At 40.9% G+C, this 20,244-nt stretch overlaps 1 protein-coding gene across 2 annotated transcripts; it reads right to left on the reverse strand.

The window, feature by feature from the left end:
- Positions 1-2,049: 2,049 nt before the first annotated feature.
- Positions 2,050-17,731, reverse strand: kcnk4a (potassium channel, subfamily K, member 4a). Of its 2 annotated transcripts, XM_026143769.1 has the most exons (8): positions 17,217-17,731; positions 14,201-14,379; positions 12,699-12,976; positions 6,902-7,019; positions 6,312-6,472; positions 5,263-5,449; positions 4,334-4,470; positions 2,050-4,240 (listed from the first exon to the last, which is right to left on the reverse strand). In XM_026143769.1, exons 3-8 carry the CDS (start codon positions 12,885-12,887, stop codon positions 3,167-3,169), a joined length of 1,866 nt encoding a protein of 621 aa, XP_025999554.1. In that variant the 5' UTR covers positions 12,888-12,976; positions 14,201-14,379; positions 17,217-17,731; the 3' UTR covers positions 2,050-3,166. The 2 variants fall into 2 exon arrangements, with proteins under 2 accessions (XP_025999554.1, XP_025999563.1); XM_026143778.1 differs by lacking the exons at positions 14,201-14,379; positions 17,217-17,731 and having other exon boundaries at positions 12,699-13,025.
- Between the last annotated feature and the right edge of the window lie 2,513 nt (positions 17,732-20,244).

Below are 20,244 nucleotides of genomic sequence, written 5' to 3' on the forward strand. Positions count from 1 at the left end.
TTGAAATTTATTTTTCAAGTATTTATATGCAAAAGTTGATCTTTAAAAAAAATATGTTATCTTTCCTGTGGGTTTTGTTTTTTAAAAAGATGTTTGAAGATGTGATGCCCATCCTTCCACTGATACCATTTCTGATGAGGCTTCAGTGACCAGTAGATGGATCAACTGAAGGTCCAGCTACACCTTGCTTGTCCTGTGCCAGTTTTTTTGTTTGTTTTTGTTTCTTAAGAATATGGCGTTCAGATACCGTTTATCGGCTGTAGATAGAAAAATCTTTTTTCTTTCCTCAAAGATAAACTGCTGAGATATATTTTGGAATCACCTTGCTGGTGTAACAATCCCATCTTACGCCTGTCGAATTGTGTTATCTTTGGCATTTCTAATAAACTCAGCTGGAGGCATGGGAAGAAAGTATGTTAATAGCAGCCTGTCAGAAAAACACCAAGTACCTTAAAAAACAATTATTCTCTGAAAATGGTCAGGCCCTTGGAAGCAAAATATAAAGAAAAAAGGGATAGTTCAAGGCTTTTGCACAATGCTGTGCATAATTAATGTTTAGTTATGTACATATTTAGCATAAAGCCCAATAATATCCTTGCTGTCCACCTTCATTTTATTGTACAAAAAGAAAAAGTAATAAATAATTTAAAAAAGCATCCGTCCTCACTCAGGACTCATAATGACATTACTGCTGATGGCTCATAGTCAGCGCACCACTATGAGCCATCTACTTCCAGCTTTCTGTCAACAAGTGACAGAATATGTAGGAGCCTGAATTTGAGTGTAGACTCTGTCCGTTACTTATTTTGGCACTGGTGGAGGGCAAAATGCCATGATAGCCTCGTGTAGTAGTTCCTGCTTCTGAGTAAGCAGGAAGAGGCAATTTATCCCACATTCACCCAAAGCTGAGTTCATTCAGGACTTTCAGGTCAGGTCATTTCACATCTGCTGCTGCACAGTGCACCAACTGTGTGCCCGTCTTATTCTGTCTGCAACGTGTGCTGAATATAATATAATGAACCTTTAGAGATTTACAGACAAGAAATTAACATATATTATGTAAGCGAATGAGAGCGCAGTCCATATGTAATGCAGTGTTTAAAAAACACAGTCCTTCGTAAATTAAATTGGACGCTCATATTGATCATGACCAAAGTTTAAAATAATGAGGTCAGTGTATTTACTGTAGAACTAACTCTGTAAAACCTCATTCTCAGTTTTCTTCTGCTCTCTGTTTTGTATGACATCATTGAGAGCATCTCAGGCACACAGCTCGTGGTGTGAACACGGAAGCCCCACCCACCCGATATTCAAACCTTTTGTTTGTGAGCTGCGGTCAATCAGAAGAAAGTCGTCTTAAAGGAAGATGAACTAAAACTGATTTGTTTCAGACGGTGGATGAACTGAGGGTTCTGCACCAAAGCACAGTTTAAAATCGATAAGATAATTTTAATCTGTGAATTATATGAAGCTCTTCTAACAGATTCCAAGAATAAAAATATGGATCTTTTTTTTTTCTGCACTTCTACTTTACGGCACGCCCATAGATCACCTGCCTGACATATGTACAGAGGCTGTGTCCTCACTGCTGTAGCCTGGGTGGTGATTCTGCCTAGAGCCATGTGCTGCGTATCATCTCACCATCCTGTCACTACCTAAAAAAGCCAGGATGGAAAAAATTTACTTCTAATATCCACGGTGATAATAAGAATGAAAAACTGGGTATATATCACCGTATGAGCAATGTAGGCACTGCACAATGTAAAGGCAATCTGTAGAGTTTATCTCTTTCGCTTTCAGACACCAAAACACACTCTGGGTCCCTGTGAGGCTTTTAGTGTTAAACCACTAAGTGTTTTATTAATACATGTTCTAATTTGCATATTTGTGATTAATAAAGTAGAAGACCCAAGTGTAAAAAGTTTAGTGACATTAAAAGTGAAAGAAAACTCCACAGTTACAGGATAAAGACTTAATGTCTGGTAACAGTGTGTAATAAAGGTCTCTTTAATGCGTCACTGTAAGATACATCTGAGATATCAACTGGCAAAAAAATGGGACATGAAAGGTTATTACACAGGATATAAAACTTGTTATTGTTCAGAAAAAGAATTAAACCTAAAAACTGTAGCTGTTAAGTGGAAAAGTGGACACAAGCAGAATATTACCAACAGTGATTTAAGGACACTTGATTGCAAAGTTGGTACGCAGCACAAACTTAACTTAAATAACTTTGGTGTGACTGTATCAGGTTTAATCATCTGATTTTCTGATCCTTTAGTAGTCACTTTCCATCATCCCTAAAACGACTGACAACTTAAGGACCTGAATGACAGCACACCATGGTGCAATGGTGCAGTTCTGATGAAGAGTAATGGCCCTGCCGTGCTCTGAATCGGATGCGCTGTTGTTGTGGTTTTGGTTTTCCACCCACGGCAGGGTTTTCACCCGGGAATTTTCGTGGTGGTAAGCCACCCAGATCCTGGCGCATCTTGTCTTTTGATCAATTTAGTTAGCACATGACGACCTCACACACTTTAAATACATGTCGTTTACTGTTCAAAACACATCCCCGGATGTCTTTCCCTTTTAAGGCTGCATTTCATAAAAAGATTTTTTTCTTATGTTAACGGAAGTGGGTTTTTTTTCAGGCGAGGCAGCCGACAGCTTCTGTAAATTGCTGTGTGTAAACCCTGCACTGAATTTAAAGCTTATAGTCGCTCCTCAAAAGTTAGCCTCACAAAGCCAGATTAAATCTCAGATTTAATGTCAAGTCAGTGCCGAGAATCCACTGAGCTCAGCAGCTCAAAACAAAGCAGATAATTATGTTTAATGACATCTTGGTAATGATGTGACTCACTCAGTCCCGAACCTTGTTTATGAGAGGAGCGGTCCACTTAAAGTTGCACGATTAGCCTCACTGAAAGGCAGATTTATCTCTTTGTCAGAGCGTCCTGGAAACTCAAACCCATCTTATATCGTTTTAGTCACACAAAAGAAACAAAGCAATATTGGTGAGGTGGTTTTGTGAGGCTAACTATAAACACCAAAAAAAAAGAAAAGAAAAAACCCCCAGAACAACAGCTGCATTCATGAGGCGTGTTTCTTCTAGCTAGCAGCAGTGTAGAACCACAGCTGTGATGTCGGCTGCCACATCTGGTTTTTGTCAGAGTGCAGGAGCTGCATCTGTCTGGTTCTCAGGTAGAGACAGGTCTGAAAGAGAGGATGCTGGAGGTGGTGTTGGAGGATGGGATGGTGGCTGCATGTCACTGCTGGGCCTCCTCACCTGCAGCGAGCTCCACCTGTGTGATAGCTGTCTCCTCATGCTCTTCTTCTTAGGCTTTCGGGGCCGTCTCCTCTTCTCCTCGCTCGTGGACTGGGGGCGGTCGCTCAGGGTGTCTGAGGACTCGTCAATGTACGCCAAGTTCTCGCCGAAGAAGTCGAGCAGCTGGCAGCTTGGTGAGGGGGCTGTGGTGATGTCAGGGGAGGGAAGGAGGACTTCGGGTAGGGATGTGGGCACAGGGGAAGAGCGAGAAGAAGGACTAGGGTCAGGTGCCTGATTGTGGCTATTGTTTGGTGCAGATTCATAGTTCTCTGCTGGAATCAGTTCATCTTTCCTCTCTGATGTGTCCATATGTGCGAGTCTTACTGATCCCTCCTCCATGCTGCCGATGGTTTGGCACGGCTGGAACTTGTGGGGTGCCATGTAGGAGAAGGAGACTGAGGAGCCATCTGACCTGGAGTCGAATGCAGACTCTGATCCGGAGAGTGACCCTTCCTGCATACGTGCCCCTACAACATCCAGCTGTGAACCGGAGCGGGTTACGGGGACGGAGAATGAGCGGGACAGGTGGTGAGGAAATGACCTGCCCTGCCCTTGCAGAACCCCAGCAGGGTCAGCCCTGTACCCTGCTGCTGATATGGGGACCGTTCCCCCTCCAGCTGCACTCACCTGTGCCTTTGAGTTAGTTCCCCTCACCCCGGACGAATTGTCCTGCAGTTCACTCATGGAGCTCGACAGGCCAGCCCAGTGACTTGACAGATGTCCATTCTCAGGTCCCCCTCGCACCCAGTATCCCAGTGTACCCTGGGCTCCCCGGCGGATGCGTCGGCGCTCGCTACGTTTCCAGCGCCGCCGCTGCAGGAGGAAGGGGTCATTAAATTCCAGAGGATTTGGGATGCGGAAATCCTTGGACATGCTCTGCGTCCAGTCTGTTGCGTGGGCCCTCAGCTCCTCCATCTGACAGGGACACAGGTTAACATTAGCTTTACAACATAGAAGAACTGACACAAGTTTAGGTGTCTCTCAGATAACATTTCTGGAGTCTCCCACCTCAGCACGAGTCCTTTTAGACAGCACCCTCAGCCAGTTGCCTATCATGGTGAGGATGGAGGCAAAGTAGGCAAGACCAAACACGATCCACAACAACACCAGAAGCTTGAAGAAGCTGTTGTCTTCAGTACCTCCAACTCCATGCAGAGAAAGTTGATTTAATTTTTAATGTGATGTTCCAGTGAACCTCACAGAACAGAAATGACAGAAAGAGGCAGTCCTGTACAAAGTTGACCATTCATCATTAATTAAACCTCAGCGGGGGGGAGACTACAGCTGTAACTTTGTGGGTGGATAGATAAACCTCGTTTTTGGGTTATTTGTATATAAATGTCATATAAATTGTGAGTGAGTGATATGTTCAGGCTGTTTGACCTCTGACAGAAACAGACCACAACCCAAATATATGCAGTTTATCATGAGAATAACGAAGAAAAGAGCAGAAAAACAATTCATATTTGTGTTAATTAGAGGTTTCATATAAAAGGGCACGGAGGTGCCTAGGTCGCGGCGTTCTGAAGTTATTGCATTCACATTTTTTTCAGAAAACTTGCCCTGTTATTCAAATTTGTTCCGTCAATACAACTATGATATCAATTTGAAATGCCTACATCATCTAACTTGAGGTATCGCATTCACAAACTTGGGTGTCCACACCACCCAGGTGACGAGAATACCCCATCAGACTTTCAAGGCAGAGGGCTAAAAAGCACTCCCTCAGCAGAGGATCACACTTACAGACTGTCATTTGGAAAAGGATCTGTGAAAATGCCCATAACACCACCATTAAACTGAAACACTGAACATAATCTGCTCTAGACCAGGTTACATGTTCAGCGTATGTTGCTACAACTTCACCAGGTAAAAAAACGAACAACCATCAACTTGTTGTCCATATTGATTAAAATGTGTGTGTGTTTGGTCGGTACCTGGTACATAGTCTCCAAAGCCAACAGTGGTAAGCGTGATGACCACAAAATAGAGCGACTCCAAGAACTTCCAGTTTTCCACTTTCTGAAACACGACTGTCGGCACAGCGAGGAAGATCAGACAGCCAATTAGGATGGAGAGAACTGCTGAGGTGACACGCACAGTCGTGGGCCTGACCTTGCGTTTCTATCAGAGAGAAAGATAGAAGCCAATACAGATGCAGAATAAATCAAGATCAACACAGCTATACATGTAACAAAAAAGTGCAAGAATTAAACTAGATCAAACCAAAAAGGAAAAAGAATTGTCTGGATTCAGGCTGAATGTTGAGATTTGTCAGCTTTTTATTGGTCCACACTGGCATCTTCATCACATGTCTGCATCTCAGGATTATTTTCTTTCTTTATACTAAAGTCATGGACTGAAGATGTAACAGTGGGGCAGCTTTAATACCCATCTGTTTGAAAAGTCCTGAAAGAATAAACAAGTACAACATGACTTGACTATGGTGACCATGATACTCTTGAATAAGGCTGCTGTCCGGTTGCTCTAAGCTGTGGCTAAAGTGCTGATTCAGCTGATCTGACTCTAATGCGGGTTTTATATGAAAATTCACTTACAAAGACAGTTTTTGTGATTTTTATTTTATTTTTTGTGGAGAAATAAGGTTCCAAGAACAGCTTTATTTAGTAGTTCAGCTTTTCTGGTAGGACTCTGCAGCCCAACTGACAAACATAATCTCTGCCTGGGTTCCCTGCCTAGTCGGACATGTACAAAGCAGCTCATTTAGGAGCTGCCAAAATCAGATGCCCAAACTGGCTCCTTTCGATGTTAAGGACTCTATTCTGAGCTTCTACCAAGTGACCAAGCTCTTCACTTTATCTGTAAGGCTGAGCCCAGACATTTGGTTCTTGCATGGTTCTAACTTGCAACTTAGAGAGAACCAAACAGTTTACTGCGTAGAGCACTGATAAGAAGTCTGTGCCTTGTAGGTTTAAAGCTGTTTACTCCTAAGTTTTGGCTGATGGGCAGGACAGACCATTCTCACCAGGAAGAGGGTCTCAATCTTGGCCACAGCTCTCCGCAGCACCGTGCCCATGTGGTCGCCCACTCCAGCGAGAAGTATGCCAAACATGGGGATGCCAACCAAAGCGTAGCACACGCAGAACAACTGGCCGTAAGGCGTCCGAGGTGAGAGGTTCCCAAAGCCTGTTTGAAGGATTAATCAAAAAGACATGACGCTAGTTATAAAAGCTGACATGCACAAACAATTTAAAGAGGGACCTTGTGTAATTATTTTAATTAGTAGGGCGTATTAGAAAATATTCATCAGCTGTGACTCTACAATTCATGAATACTTTGTTGACCAGAAAAATAAAGCTACAGTTTGATCACATTTTAAGTAGCGTGTCTTTGAAACAAGGACATAAATAAGCTCTAGTGTGACATTTATCAAGCCATAAAAACACCTGCAGGCTAAATCCTTGCAAATTTAGATACCAAACTACATTTAAATGCTTCAGTGAAAATAATGCAGGTAACACTTTCTCAGAAAAGAGAATCTCAACAGTGCATCAGGTGGATCATTTTGTCACTCAGAGAGCAATGTTTCCCCTGCAGGTGAGCTCTGTCACTTACCTATGGTGGTGATGATGGTGCCACAGAAGAAGCAGGCAGACGCGATGTCCCAGCGAGTGGTCAAGTTGGCAGGAACTCTGCTCACATTCAGGCCTGCCTCGACTGCAGACATCAAACCCTGAAGGAATTTAATTTTTCATCCAAGTTTTATCTATTTGTTCATTTTATTTACTCACATTATGGGTGTATTTATAATGCATGGACCTCGTAGCGTACATAAAGAACGATATTAAGTAAAATCTGGAAAATAAAAGCAGCACGTGGTAAACAGTAGGAACTTAAAGAGAATATCTCTGTGCTACAGAATACCTTGGCCTGAGAGGTAGGTAGGTGTGTGTGTGTGTGTGTGTGTGTGTGTGTGTGTGTGTGTGTGTGTGTGTGTGTGTGTGTGTGTGTGTGTGTGTGTGTGTATATATATATTTATTTATTTATTAGGGGTGCAACGATACTCGTATCGATATTGAACCGTTCGATACAGTGCTTTCGGTTCGGTACGCATATGTATCGAACAATACAAATTTTTTTATTTATTTTATCAACTTTCCTTCTGACAATGCTGTCTGTGTTGAGCGCAGGGCAAGCTAGCGAGACAGAAGTTAAGCTCTCCTTGCAACATGGCAAATTGAACCTCCCCCACCCTCATTCAGATCTGGCGTTTGGAACTATTTTGGTTTTCATGTGACGTATGACCCTGAAGGTAAGCGCGTCATGGACTAAAGTAAAACAGTATGTTGGATGTGCCATGCAATGCTCAATTACATGGGTGGGAACTAGTGTGTTAGGGCTGTTAGCTCGTTAACGTGTTGGCCGTCCAGCCCCACGCACGGGGCAATCCGAGCGTTAACGGAGATTTGCCGTGTTGTGGCGTTAACGTCATTTCAACAAGATTAACGCTGACAGCACTAGTGGGAACACAACGAATATGACTGCACATTTACTCCGACAGCATCCTAGTGCAAAGACAAGTGGAAGCCGACAAAAACAACAAGCACGCATGGTACAAACTTTACCCGAGTCATTTAGACAGCCGTTAGCACATGATTCTCCTTATGGGGACCTGATATGTTTAATATGCTGCTGAGAATATACCCCAGAAGAAGCGTATAGTATAGCTTTTATTTTGGAAAGAGCCATTTCTCTGTAATAAACTCTTTTCCAAAGATGAGTGATTCCTCAATCAGATTTTTTTTTTTTATTATTTTGTTGTTTCAGCAACATTAAATTTAAAAACTGTACTTTTGAGTTAAAATATATATTTATAATTTTAATAAATGACAAATTAATAAGGCATGAACATTTTTTTTGTATCGAAAAAACCGTGACACCAAAGTGTCACCAAAGTATCAAACCGAACCGTGAATTTTGTGTATCGTTGCACCCCTAATCTCTCTCTCTCATTCATATATATATATATATATATATATATATATATATATATATATATATATATATATATATATATATATATATATATATATATATATATATTAGGGGTGCAACGATATTCGTATCGATATTGAACCGTTCGATACAGTGCTTTCGGTTCGGTACGCGTATGTATCGAACAATACAACATTTGTAATTTATTTTATCAACTTTCCTTCTGACGATGCTGTCTGTGTGGAGCGCTCAGTGAATCTGCGTTCGACTACTCCGCCTAGGCTGCACTGTCGAGCGCAGATCCACTGAGCGCTCCACACAGACAGCATCGTCAGAAGGAAGAGCGCAGGGCACCTCCCCCACCCTCATTCAGATCTGGCGTTTGGAATTATTTTGGTTTTCATGTGACGTATGACCCTGAAGGTAAGCGAGTCACGGACTAAAGTAAAACAGTATGTTGGATGTGCCATGCAATGCTCAATTACATGGGTGGGAACTAGTGTGTTAGCGCAGTTAGCTCGTTAACGTGTTGGCCGTCTAGCCCCATGCACGGGGCGATCGGCGGTAGCTCGTTAACGGAGATTTGCCATGTTGTGGTGTTAAGGTCATTTCAACGAGATTAACCTGAAAGCACTAGTGGGAACACAACGAATATGACTGCACATTTACGCCGACATCATCCTAGTGCAAAGACAAAAACAACAAGCATGCTACTAACTTTAGCCGAGTCATTTAGACAGCTGTTAGCACATGATTCTCCTTATGCTGCTGAGAATATAACCCAGAAGAAGCGGATAGTATAGCTTTTATTTTGGAAAGAGACATTTCTCTGTAATAAACTCTCTTTTCCAAAGATGCATGATTCCTCAATCAGATACAGGGCTTGCAATATCGCTAGCCTGACGTCCTGGGGCTAGCGATTTTTTCAGTCGGGCTACCAAAATCTATCTCTTCCCTGCCCGTCGGGCTATTGTAGGAAGGAAAAATATATGTCAATGCTTTTGCATTCTTTCAGAAATGTAGCTGGGTAATTATGTCATTGGCATCGGTGAGCCACTGTCAATATGTGACATATTGAAATCGCGTTTGAATTTGCGCTTGTTTTTTTGCTTTCACTTTGCAATCGTGCGAACTGTGTATAGAGAGCGACAGCACTGATCTGTGAGTGATGATAATTTGTGCACCAATTCCTCTGACATCGTCTTATTAATCGTTAGCTTACTATGCAAACATGACAAGTGAAATCTCCCGCAGCTTAAACATGTGAGAGGTTGATCGCGCAGAGAATCGCTGAGCTTATGTGAGTCCGTGTGTAAAAGCAGCAGGATTTATATTTGACTACGATGACCTGGATGACTGAGAACCTTCACAGACAGATATATATTTTAGTTCTGCTGAGCCAAATAAGACAGGTCAGGGTGAAGAAGTGACAGCCAAAGAAAAGCTTACCACAAAACGGAGAAGTTATGACAAATCAGACTATAAGGCAAAAAGAAAGTGCAGCTTTATGGTTTCATGGACAAAATAATTTCTGTGGCTGCAATATGACAAGCTAAATAACCAGGGCTGCACATAAGTGGTCCGCAGGTGCGCATTCGCTGTCAAAATAAAAAACACGCACAAGGGTTAGGGTTAAATTTAAAAACTGTACTTTTGAGTTAAAATATATATTTATAATTTTAATAAATGACAAATTAAAAAGGCATGAACATTTTTTTGTATCGAAAAAATATCGAACCGTGACACCAAAGTATCGAACCGAACCGTGAATTTTGTGTATCGTTGCACCCCTAATATATATATATATATATATATATATATATATATATATAAAAAACATGACATTAACGCCATAATAAGGCAAATCTCCGCGGATGGCCCCGTGCGTGGGGCTGGATGGCGTCAACACCTTAACGAGCTAACTGGCTAACGCACTAGTTCCCACCAATTGAGCATTGCGTGGCACATCCGACATACTGTTTTACTTTTGTCCATGAGGCGCTTACCATCAGGGTCATGCTTCACATGAAAACCGAGATAGTTCCAAATAGGGCTGGGCCATATTATACCGTTCACGGTAATACCGGTATAATGTTAGGCAACGATAGGAAAATGAAATATCGCGATAGAATGGGAGTAAAACGCGCATGCGCAGTGCCTTTGTTTTCATACGCACATGGCCGATTGTTGAGTGAAACAGATGAACCAGAATTGGTTTGTAAAAATGGTGCAACTTCCGTGATGTGGAACTGGTTTGGTGTTTGTCCATCAGATACACAACAAAGCACATTTTTTTGCAGAACATGCAAGCGGCTGTTGTTATTGTCATATTTGTCGGACTAAGATGCTCTTAAATCTGGGAGTAATCTGGGTCCTAAACTCCGTATTCTTCAGGTCAAACAACACTGCAGCATCACTGAGCGTTAAAAACTGTCTAAATTCTTTCATCTTTAATAAAACGATCAGCATTGCTGCTTTACCAGGTGTAACTATAAAGTTTAACTTCCAGGCATCCATGAAAACAAAAGTTATTACATTTAACGGAGTTAGAAGTTAGCAGGAAGCTAGCGGAAGTTAGCTCGCTAGTTTCGCTAGTTACCTAAGCATGATATTGCATGTTCTGACTGAGAGATTTCTGAAAAAAATCAAACGTACAGCTCTGCTATCACTTCCAACATAAATGAAGACAGGAAACTAAACAGCAGCGACGTTTGCAGGGTTACTGAAGTTGGGCTAGCTGGTATATAATGATGTGCTACGTGATCGCTAGCGACACAGCTATGTTAGCATAACATAAACAGTGAAGCTGGAGGACGAACACTAACACTTTTCCACTTATAAAAGTTAACATGAAGGTTCTTCATGGTTAGAGACAAATGCAATCGCATGGCAGGATACTGTAAACGGACCAAACTTCAGTCAGGAGAACAACTGAGATAATCCATCCACAATACGAGGTTAGTCATTAATATACTGCAGCAACATGGGAATAGAGCAGCTGCCAGAGAATTCAACATTAATGAATCAATGGTACAGAAGTGGAGGAAGCAAGAAGAATGAGTTTAATAAAGTTTGATTTATCTGACTGCTTTGTTTCGCTTAATGTGCCTTATAATCCCGTGCACCTTATGGTCCGAAAAATGCGTAATGCACACTGCAGTTTAATGTTATGCTCAGGATATGTCAGCCCATTTCTACTGGAAATGCCTTTTGGTTAAACTTTCAGCAAGGAATTTGCATTTGCACTGTTACATTTTTATAAAGCTTTAATGTACATAAAAACCAGCTTCTTGTTTAAGTGAAAATAAATGGAAGGTTGTCTTTTTGCGCTAGTAATGTTGTGGAGTTGTATTTTGTCTCGCATCAATTATATCGTCGGTTATATCGTTATCGCAAATTTTCAAATATATATCGTGATAAATATTTTTGGCCATATCGCCCTGCTCTAGTTCCAAACGCCAGATCTGAATGAGGGTGGTGGAGGTTCAATTTCGGGTAGCGTTGAGGCAGTTCTGTCTCGCTAGCTTGCGCTCTGCTCAGTGGATCTGCGCTCGACAGTGCAGCCTAGGCGGAGTAGTCACGCAGATCCACTGAGCGCTCAACACAGACAGCATCGTCAGAAGAAAAGTTGATAAAATAAAAAATTTTGTATTGTTCGATACATATGCATACCGAACCGAAAGCACTGTATCAAACGGTTCAATATCGATAGAGTATTGTTGCACCCCATATATCCTGCTGTTCAAACCTTCTGTTTCCCTTCTGTCCAAGGGACAGCCAATCAGAAAAAAGATCGTTAAAAGGACGTGTTTCAACACCTTGTTTAATGTGAGATTAAGAAAAATACATGTAGTCTGGAGGATTATGTTCCACTCGAATTCAGACTTTGTGAAGCTCAATTTCAAATTAAAACATTCAAGTTACAAAAGCCCATCTGGTTTGAGCGATAATGTTACTACAGCAATTTGGTTATTTACATTTACATTCAGCATCTTTAATTTGCTGTTAATCTAATACAGACTGGAAGCTTCGGCCTTCTGACGGCACACTTCTAAATATTTACTCACTAATGTTATACAGTGTGCACTTTAAAACAGCTCAACTGTGCTGACATAACTTCATTTACATGGAAACAAATCGAGTAAGCCTAAAAAATATAAATACTTCAGTGCTACTTACTTTGACCACCTATCCCACACAGGTGATATGACCCCAGATATTTCTGTTTTGTTTTTTCCTATTTCCGTTTTTCCTAATTCCGTTGTGTTTTGTGAGCTTTTGCAGCATTTTTCTTATTGCTGGTGTTTACTTAAGTTGCAGTCCATTTGGCCTCTCAGGGCCACCGTAAATAAACCATATTTTAAAGCTGCTTCAGAGTGTGAGTGGGATAATAGTGACGTACTGTGTCCACTGATACCTGTACAAGCTCGTGAAAGTCCGACTCGGTGACGCAGTAGTTTTTCATGAGGAATTCTTTCTTGGTTTCAAGCAGCTTTTCATGTGCCAAGGTCTCTGTGGGCTTTTCCAGGGTGACAAAAACAAACGCTCCCATCACCAGGTACAACATGACTCCCACCAGCAGGGTGGTGAGGGTAGTGCACCGCATTTTCTCCCCGCCTTTCTCCCTGCCCCTCCAGGGTTAAAGGGTCTCAGCTCACAGGTCCAGATCTGGTTGGGATCTCAGTCAGGATACAACTGGCCATAAACAGGAAGTTCCTTTAGAGAGGTGCTACATGTGCAAGCACGGAAATATCTTTTATAAAAAAAATAAATAAAAAAAAAGCACCACAAGTGTTCTTGGAAGGCATCTGTGCATCAGGCCCAAACCTGAGAGTCACTGACACCAAACGTGACAAACTACTAACATGGTGGAAAATAATGACAAGCACTTTAATTTAGTGAGACTTTCATGGCTTGATTAGTATGACTGTTATTAGACAGGTGATTGAGTGAATCCAGGTTGTAAAGTGTTTACTCTTACAGTTGGCACACAGTGTGGATGTTTCAGAGCTGTTGCACAAAACGTTTTCTGCATTAAAGGTGGGTCCTTAAGCCACACTGCATGTACACTGAGCGACTCGCTGGTCTTTTAATTAACATTCAACTAGTCCAGATTGTCCAAAAGCAGAGCTGTCACTGATGCGATAGCTATTGTAAGAGGTATACGTGACAAACAAGCCGTCCTCTTTCAAGTTTACAGTGTTATAAGACTTCAGATGTTCGTGTCGGTGGGTACTTCCCAACGTTATACAAGATTTTATCACAAAATTGTTCTTTAAAAGCTTTTTGCATGAAACAGACTGGATTTTTGTTTTTTTTGCCCTCGTTTCTCAAGCCCTCAGGTAAGATTAAAAGGTGAGGCACAAAAGAGCATTCATGATGTTGCACTTTGAGAAATAGCATGCAATCTGTTACAAGGCCAGCTGATGAAAATGACACACCATAGACCAACATTTACTTGCCAATTGATTCTGGATTTTTTTTTTCAGCATACATGTAAAAAGTAAATGAGATAAATATAAATATAAGCCCTAATTTCAAGTCACAGAGATGCCTGTCCAGCTGTTTCCTCAGGTTACACTGAGGAAAGAGGCAGGTAAAATCAGTAGACTGACAACTTTGCTTAGACAAAGATCATTTCCACTGACGCAGTGTGAGATGTTACTGACGTTGGGACTTGTTTAACTTGGAGTGTGACAAGAGACACTCGTAAAAACAAACCATATCTTAAACCCAAATCGAGATGTGGTTCTTTGAAATGGAAAAAAGGTGCTGCGCTTTAAGAAATGCATCCAGCGTGATCATAGTCTAATACAGCAACAGCGATACTATCCTATTGAAAGGAGCTATTCAAAATGCTTTCTGTAGTGTCCATGATAATGAATGTTTTATAATTGAGAAAAATAAAGAAGACAGTACCTTAACTCACTGGAGTCAGGAGCTCATCCCATGTTAAAACTCTAGAAATCAGCTGATAGAGAAATATCGAAACTCCTTCTTTTTCTTCCTCTTCTGCTCGCTCTGCGATGCCTCCAACGTCAGGGTTCAGGAACGGATGATTGCGTGTCCATTTCCTTCCCCTTCAAGCCATTTGAACACTTTCAGGTGCACAGAAGTACAGACTAGTTCAGGTCAAAAACAATCAAGTATCTAAAGTGTAAATCTATCAGAGTAGTTCCAAACTGGCGTATCTCCTCAATTCTTTTTCAGCAGGGTATGGGTGGCATTAAATAAATGTTCTCATTGCAGGGTGTTTGTCATAATATCTGGAAAAAACTGACACACACCAGGCCACCCTGTCAGTGGGTGCACAAATGATTACACTTTGCCAGAACTCCAAACATACATCTTGACATTAATCGAAAACATGGTTAGGTCTTATCTTCATTTGGCTACTTTGAACCGTGTTTACCTTTGAGTCGGATACCCAGAAAAACAGGACTGGGATTTAGGAGCTTCATGCTTTGGGTCGACTGGCCCCGGTCGTCTCCACGTGGACCTTGACAGTGTTCTGAGATTTCCCAGAGTTTGGCCAACTGTTAGCATTCTGCACTAATGGACTGTTGGCTTTGGTTTGTGTGGACAGTCTAAATCTCTGTCCGTGGCGTCAGCACTGGCAGATTATTAGTTATCACAGTCTAAACCTACACAGGCATATTTTTATATTTTGCTAAGATGTGAAGGGAGGGCGACGGAGAAAGAGACTGCATGCGTCTGACAGACTGTGATCTAATCCCAAGTTAAACAATGCTGCAGGTGGGGTAATAAATCATACACAGAGCTGTTTGGAAAGAGACACAAAGCTGGAACAAGATGTGTACATGCTGTTCTTCGGTTTGCATGTAAGGCAGGTGTATAAAAGAAATCCAACCCAGGAATGTCAAACTTACTTCACATCATTGGCCACATACAGCTCACTTTGATGTGAAGTGGGTTGAACCACTTAAACTACATGGTAAACATGTAAAGTTATAGAAAAGGTTTTAGTGCTTAATTGCTGTACTGTAAGTATAATTTAGAATATAAGGTTTTCATGAATTAATTTCCTTGTACTTTGGTGTTGTATGGATGGCAATGCGGGGTCTTAAGCAATAGGAAAAGCTGTAAAACTTAAAATATAGTTAAAAAGTTCAAAATCCATGCACTCCACATTTTCTAAGCTGTCCAGTATTGGAGTCATTGCCATTTGACATTATGTTTGACACCCCTAGTCTAACCAAACAGGGTTAAACTAAAGTACTGGTCCTCAAACTCTACTCAAAAATGCTGTCTCTCACCAACAATAAAAATAATCCAAATACTTCCAATTTAAAAATGCTGTTATAGCATGACCTTGCCCACTACTGAGCCCACAGGTTCACAGCTTTAAGAAACAAGGCACTACAGAATGTGATTGGTCATGACTTCGGCTTTGTCCTGCAGATCCTCTTTTAACAGCTACAAATTCTCGCTTTATATCTTTCTCCACTCAAACACATTTAGTTAACTTTGGAGGTTTGAGCTCCAGTTTGCATGATAATCTACGTGCATCTTTTTCTGTGTGCTCCACCTGAATCTCAGTTTAACACATAGCAAGGATTTTGAGAGTTTAGAAAACAGGGTGCAGTATGAAACTTACAAATCCAAGACGTAAACTAGAAACTTTTAGTGAAGCTGGAGACCTCTGTCACACTATAAAATGAGCAACACTTTGCACCGTAAAAATATTCAAGTATAAATTCTCATCATCAAGTAGTTCATAAAGAAACCTCTTACTGGAGTTTCTGAGACTAAGTATTAATAGTCCTAAAATAAGTCTATTTGGTTTTCTGTTATCGGAGTTTTATAAGAATTCGTAACGGTTTGTCAGGGTCAGGAGTTGTATCTCTCAAGGGTTTAACCGATCCAAAACATTAATAACATCACACTGTACAAAAACATGCCGTCCATTTCTTTGTTTGAAAGACTTCAGGGTGTTTATTCATAGTTTGTTTAACATAAAATATGAGTGTTTATTCACTGATGCTATCACTGCTTTAGTTTGTGTCACACAGAAGAGTTGCCACTTTGGAAAGCTTTTTTTAAGAAAACATATATATAAGGGAAAAAAAATCCAGATTTTGTGATCACTGGGTTGTATTAAAATAACTACAGCAGCGGAGTCTGTAAAACCCTAAAAAAGGACACAGCAAAGATGATGCTAACAAGACACTGGGGCTTTGGTGACTGTATTATTTGTACTGCATGAAATTAACACAAAAAAGGACAATCTATCAACACAAGTATCTGCCACAGCTGGAGAAACAAAGATGTTTTCTCACCCATAAACCTGAATCAGCCTCCAGAGATGAATAGGATTGTCTGTGGGTAAGACTGTAGTATCTGCTAAAGAATTTACAGTGTGAGGAGAATATAAAGCTCCTTTAGATGTAATTACCCCCCTAAAGAATTTCCCTTTTTTAAAGTGAGCCAACACTGACGTCAGAAGGAGATCACAGGGTACGACTCTGGATCTCTGGTTTCATGCTCTGGGAAAAAATGATCCACAGAAATAATGACAGGACTGTTTGGGGCTAGAGAAGCGGCATTAAAAAAAAAAGATAAACTGCCTGACATTTTGCTTTGAGGCAACAAATCTAAGAAAGAATATTTCCAATGAAATGCTTAGCAAACAGTGTAAACACACATGCAGGAACACTGATGCATAAATCTCAAGAGTGACTTTTGCTGTTAAATTACTATTGTGTCTGTAGTGTCAGCGTTTAGACCACATAAGCTGGAGCAGGAGGACTGATCATCTCTTTTTAAAATCAGTGTGACAGTCTATACATGTAAACCGACTTTTAAACCACACACTAAATGACAAACCTAAAATCAACAGACCAGTCTCTCCTCAAAAAGCACTAACATTATAGCTCACAGTTCGTCCCCTGAAAGACACTGCTGCACATCTTACCTTCAGTTTGGAGAAATGTTGCTGTCCAAGTTCATGCAGCACAAGTTGTTTCACTTCAGCACTGAAGGAGCTGTGTGTGTGTATGTGTGTGTGTTGTGAGAAGGCACTTGTGCATGTGTGTTTTCTCCTTGGAAGGTGTTTCCCCATTCTCGTGACTCTACATCACTCTGACAGAGGACAGCAGATTGTATGAGGAGGAGGAGGAGAAGGGGAAGATAAAGGGGCAAGGCGTGAGAGTGGATGAGGAGTCTATTACAGTGCTACGAGTGTGATTAAGTGCCGTCAGCGCAGAGGAAGAGCAGAGGGCCCGGAGTTTCCTGAGCTGGATCTGGGTGGGGGCGGGGAGGTTCGGCTCTCTGATTCCTTCATCTCGCCATTCTCCGTCTTTTTAAGAAGCAAAGAGACACTTGTTTCTTCACAGTCAGTTACTGCAGACACAGTTTTTCATTCACTAGGGGCAGAATTGCATCATTAAACAACACAGGCTCTAAAGTTGGAAAAGAATAACTCTTCAGTTCAAGTGTTTGATTCAAGTCTGCTTCTTGTATGCTTTCAGCACCTTGTCAACAACACATTCGTGACTGAAAGGCAAAGGGAGAGGACTTTGGTAATTGCGGAAATACTTATGTGATTTAACCAAGATATTCCACTTAAAAAACACTTTGAGGCTCTCTTCATTGGACCGTGGTACTCATTTAGACTTAATTGTAGGCAAGCAGTAAAAACAAAAATATTCTCTCACACAGCTAACTAAACAGACCTTGAAATACAAAGCACACAGCCCAACATAGCGCTCAGAGAGACAGCGGTTTAATAAAAGCAAACCTTTTATTCTAATCACAAACACAACACAGATACATTCACATAAAAGTGTCCAAAACAAGGCAACAAATACAATTTAAGTTTCCCCACTCAGGGTCAGACCTCGGCGCCAAAAGACTACAGATCCCAGAGTTATGAAGGCGGCTGAGAGTGAGGTGAGGTGTTTGCGTGTGTGTGTCACAACTTTACAAACAAAAAGTACTCTACCATTAAATAAAATGTAAACATAAAAACAAAAATCGCTCCATTTTAAACAAATGTGACGCAAACTAAAAATCACTGGAGGAAAGCACAGCCAGGGTTAAAGGAGAGATTCACTGTTTTTAATATAGTTTACTTTAAAATTATACTCATATCTTGTTATCTATATAACCAAATAAATGGCCACTTCCTCCTGTCCTTAACAGCAAAGCATTTCATAAATGGCTAAGCTGAAATTAAAATTGGAAGCTGGACTTGTAAATGAAATTCCCTCCTTTTGTTTCCTTTTGATTTAAGCTCACCTTTCTCTGGACATTTTCTAACCTATAAACATGAACTTTGGATGTCCACGTGGTGGGTCACACCAGAATGTAAAAATTCATGTATTCATTCTAGTGGATTGCAGCAGGTACTGTACTTGCAACATAATAATTCTGCATTTTCTTTATTTTTGGTCCATTTTTGGCCCAAACATTCTGACCCACAAATTTTATAACGGAGGGCACAATCATCATTTATTATCAAAGTTGCATTATTCACTTTTATCTAACTTCCTTAAAAGTTGATACAAACAGAGAGTCAAGGGTATGAATATATCTTCAGAAAAAAAAGTGTTGGTCTAAGGTAAAAGAATAAACCTGACTATCTGATTATAATGCTATCCAGGGAAACTTTGGGTCCTGTCAGCCACGTGAGTGTTACTTTGACACATTAACACCACCCTTAACATGGTTGCCCATCCCTATTACATTGAGAAAACTTCTCTAACAGCTCGAGGAGCATGGCAAAGTTTCCAAATTTCCCACATCTAAATCCAATTAAGAAGCCGCAGGACATGCAAGAAAAATCGAGATCCATGGAAGCCCCACTCAAATAATCTGCTGTCAACATCCTGGTGCCAAACACCATGGACACCCCAGAGGTCCAGCGTCTGTGCTGAGAGCTTTGTTGAAGGCAAGAAGGGAACCTTATTGTGGCTGAACTGTTTACAGTGACATAGCCAAGTAAGATATACTAATATGCAAGTTAGCATGGGTGTTGGTGTCATTTTGTCTGTTAAGCCAAATGTCAAGGGGGTAAACAGAAGAGCCGAGAGAAAACAGAAACTCTCCAGGAACTGTTCTGACTGACTGGCATCCACACAGCCAGCTGGCACGCAAGTAGCTATCGCAACACAAAGAAAATTTTATGAATTAGTTCTGGAAATATGGCTGCAAGTGTCTAGAGTAAATATTCCACAGAGTCAGAGTCTGTTCAAGGGTCATACCAACCTTTGGTACCAACCTTACCAAACTTAACTACAACATGCAACTCCTTCAATGTACGTGAGGACCTGTGAGTATAACTTTAAGTAGAATTAAGAACCTATCCTTTACCAGATCAAATCCTGTAAACACAATGGTGAAAATCTGCTGTTTTAGGGTACATAACAAACTTGACATTTCTCCCAACTCAACTACAAAACGATTTACATGTTATCTACAAATGTGCAAGAGAAAAAAGAAAATAAATTAAAAGCTATTCATTATAAGACACCAGCTTAGTTCATCTAATTCTAACAAAGAAAAGCTTCACATGTTTAGTTTATGGGAATTTTGTTTTGTGTAACTACTGAGAGTGCTTTAGTGTAAGACACAGAAGCAGAGCGGGAGAGGGAGGAGAGTGGGAATGCAGTGTGTATCACCATACATGGAGCGGAAACCAATCCAGGTTACACTGAGTCATAGACAAGCTTATCCCAGTCTCTCTCTATCCCCCCCACACAGAGACAAACAGAAACACCAAGATAGGGACACAAAGGTGCAAATTCACAGCTAATAAGTCATACACTCACACTATGTTTTCACACATTTTTTTCCTAACACCTCCCCTCTACGAAAACACATTCAAGTGTCCAAAAATAAGCCACCTGAAATGGTTTAAAGATTCAAACATATTTGCCACAACAGGCCTTCCTTGGCTTGACCCTTTTGAAAAACAAACTTATCTTGACAAGTGCTTGTTT

Source organism: Astatotilapia calliptera, chromosome 2, assembly GCF_900246225.1.
Source record: "Astatotilapia calliptera chromosome 2, fAstCal1.2, whole genome shotgun sequence".
Classification (NCBI taxonomy): domain Eukaryota; kingdom Metazoa; phylum Chordata; class Actinopteri; order Cichliformes; family Cichlidae; genus Astatotilapia; species Astatotilapia calliptera.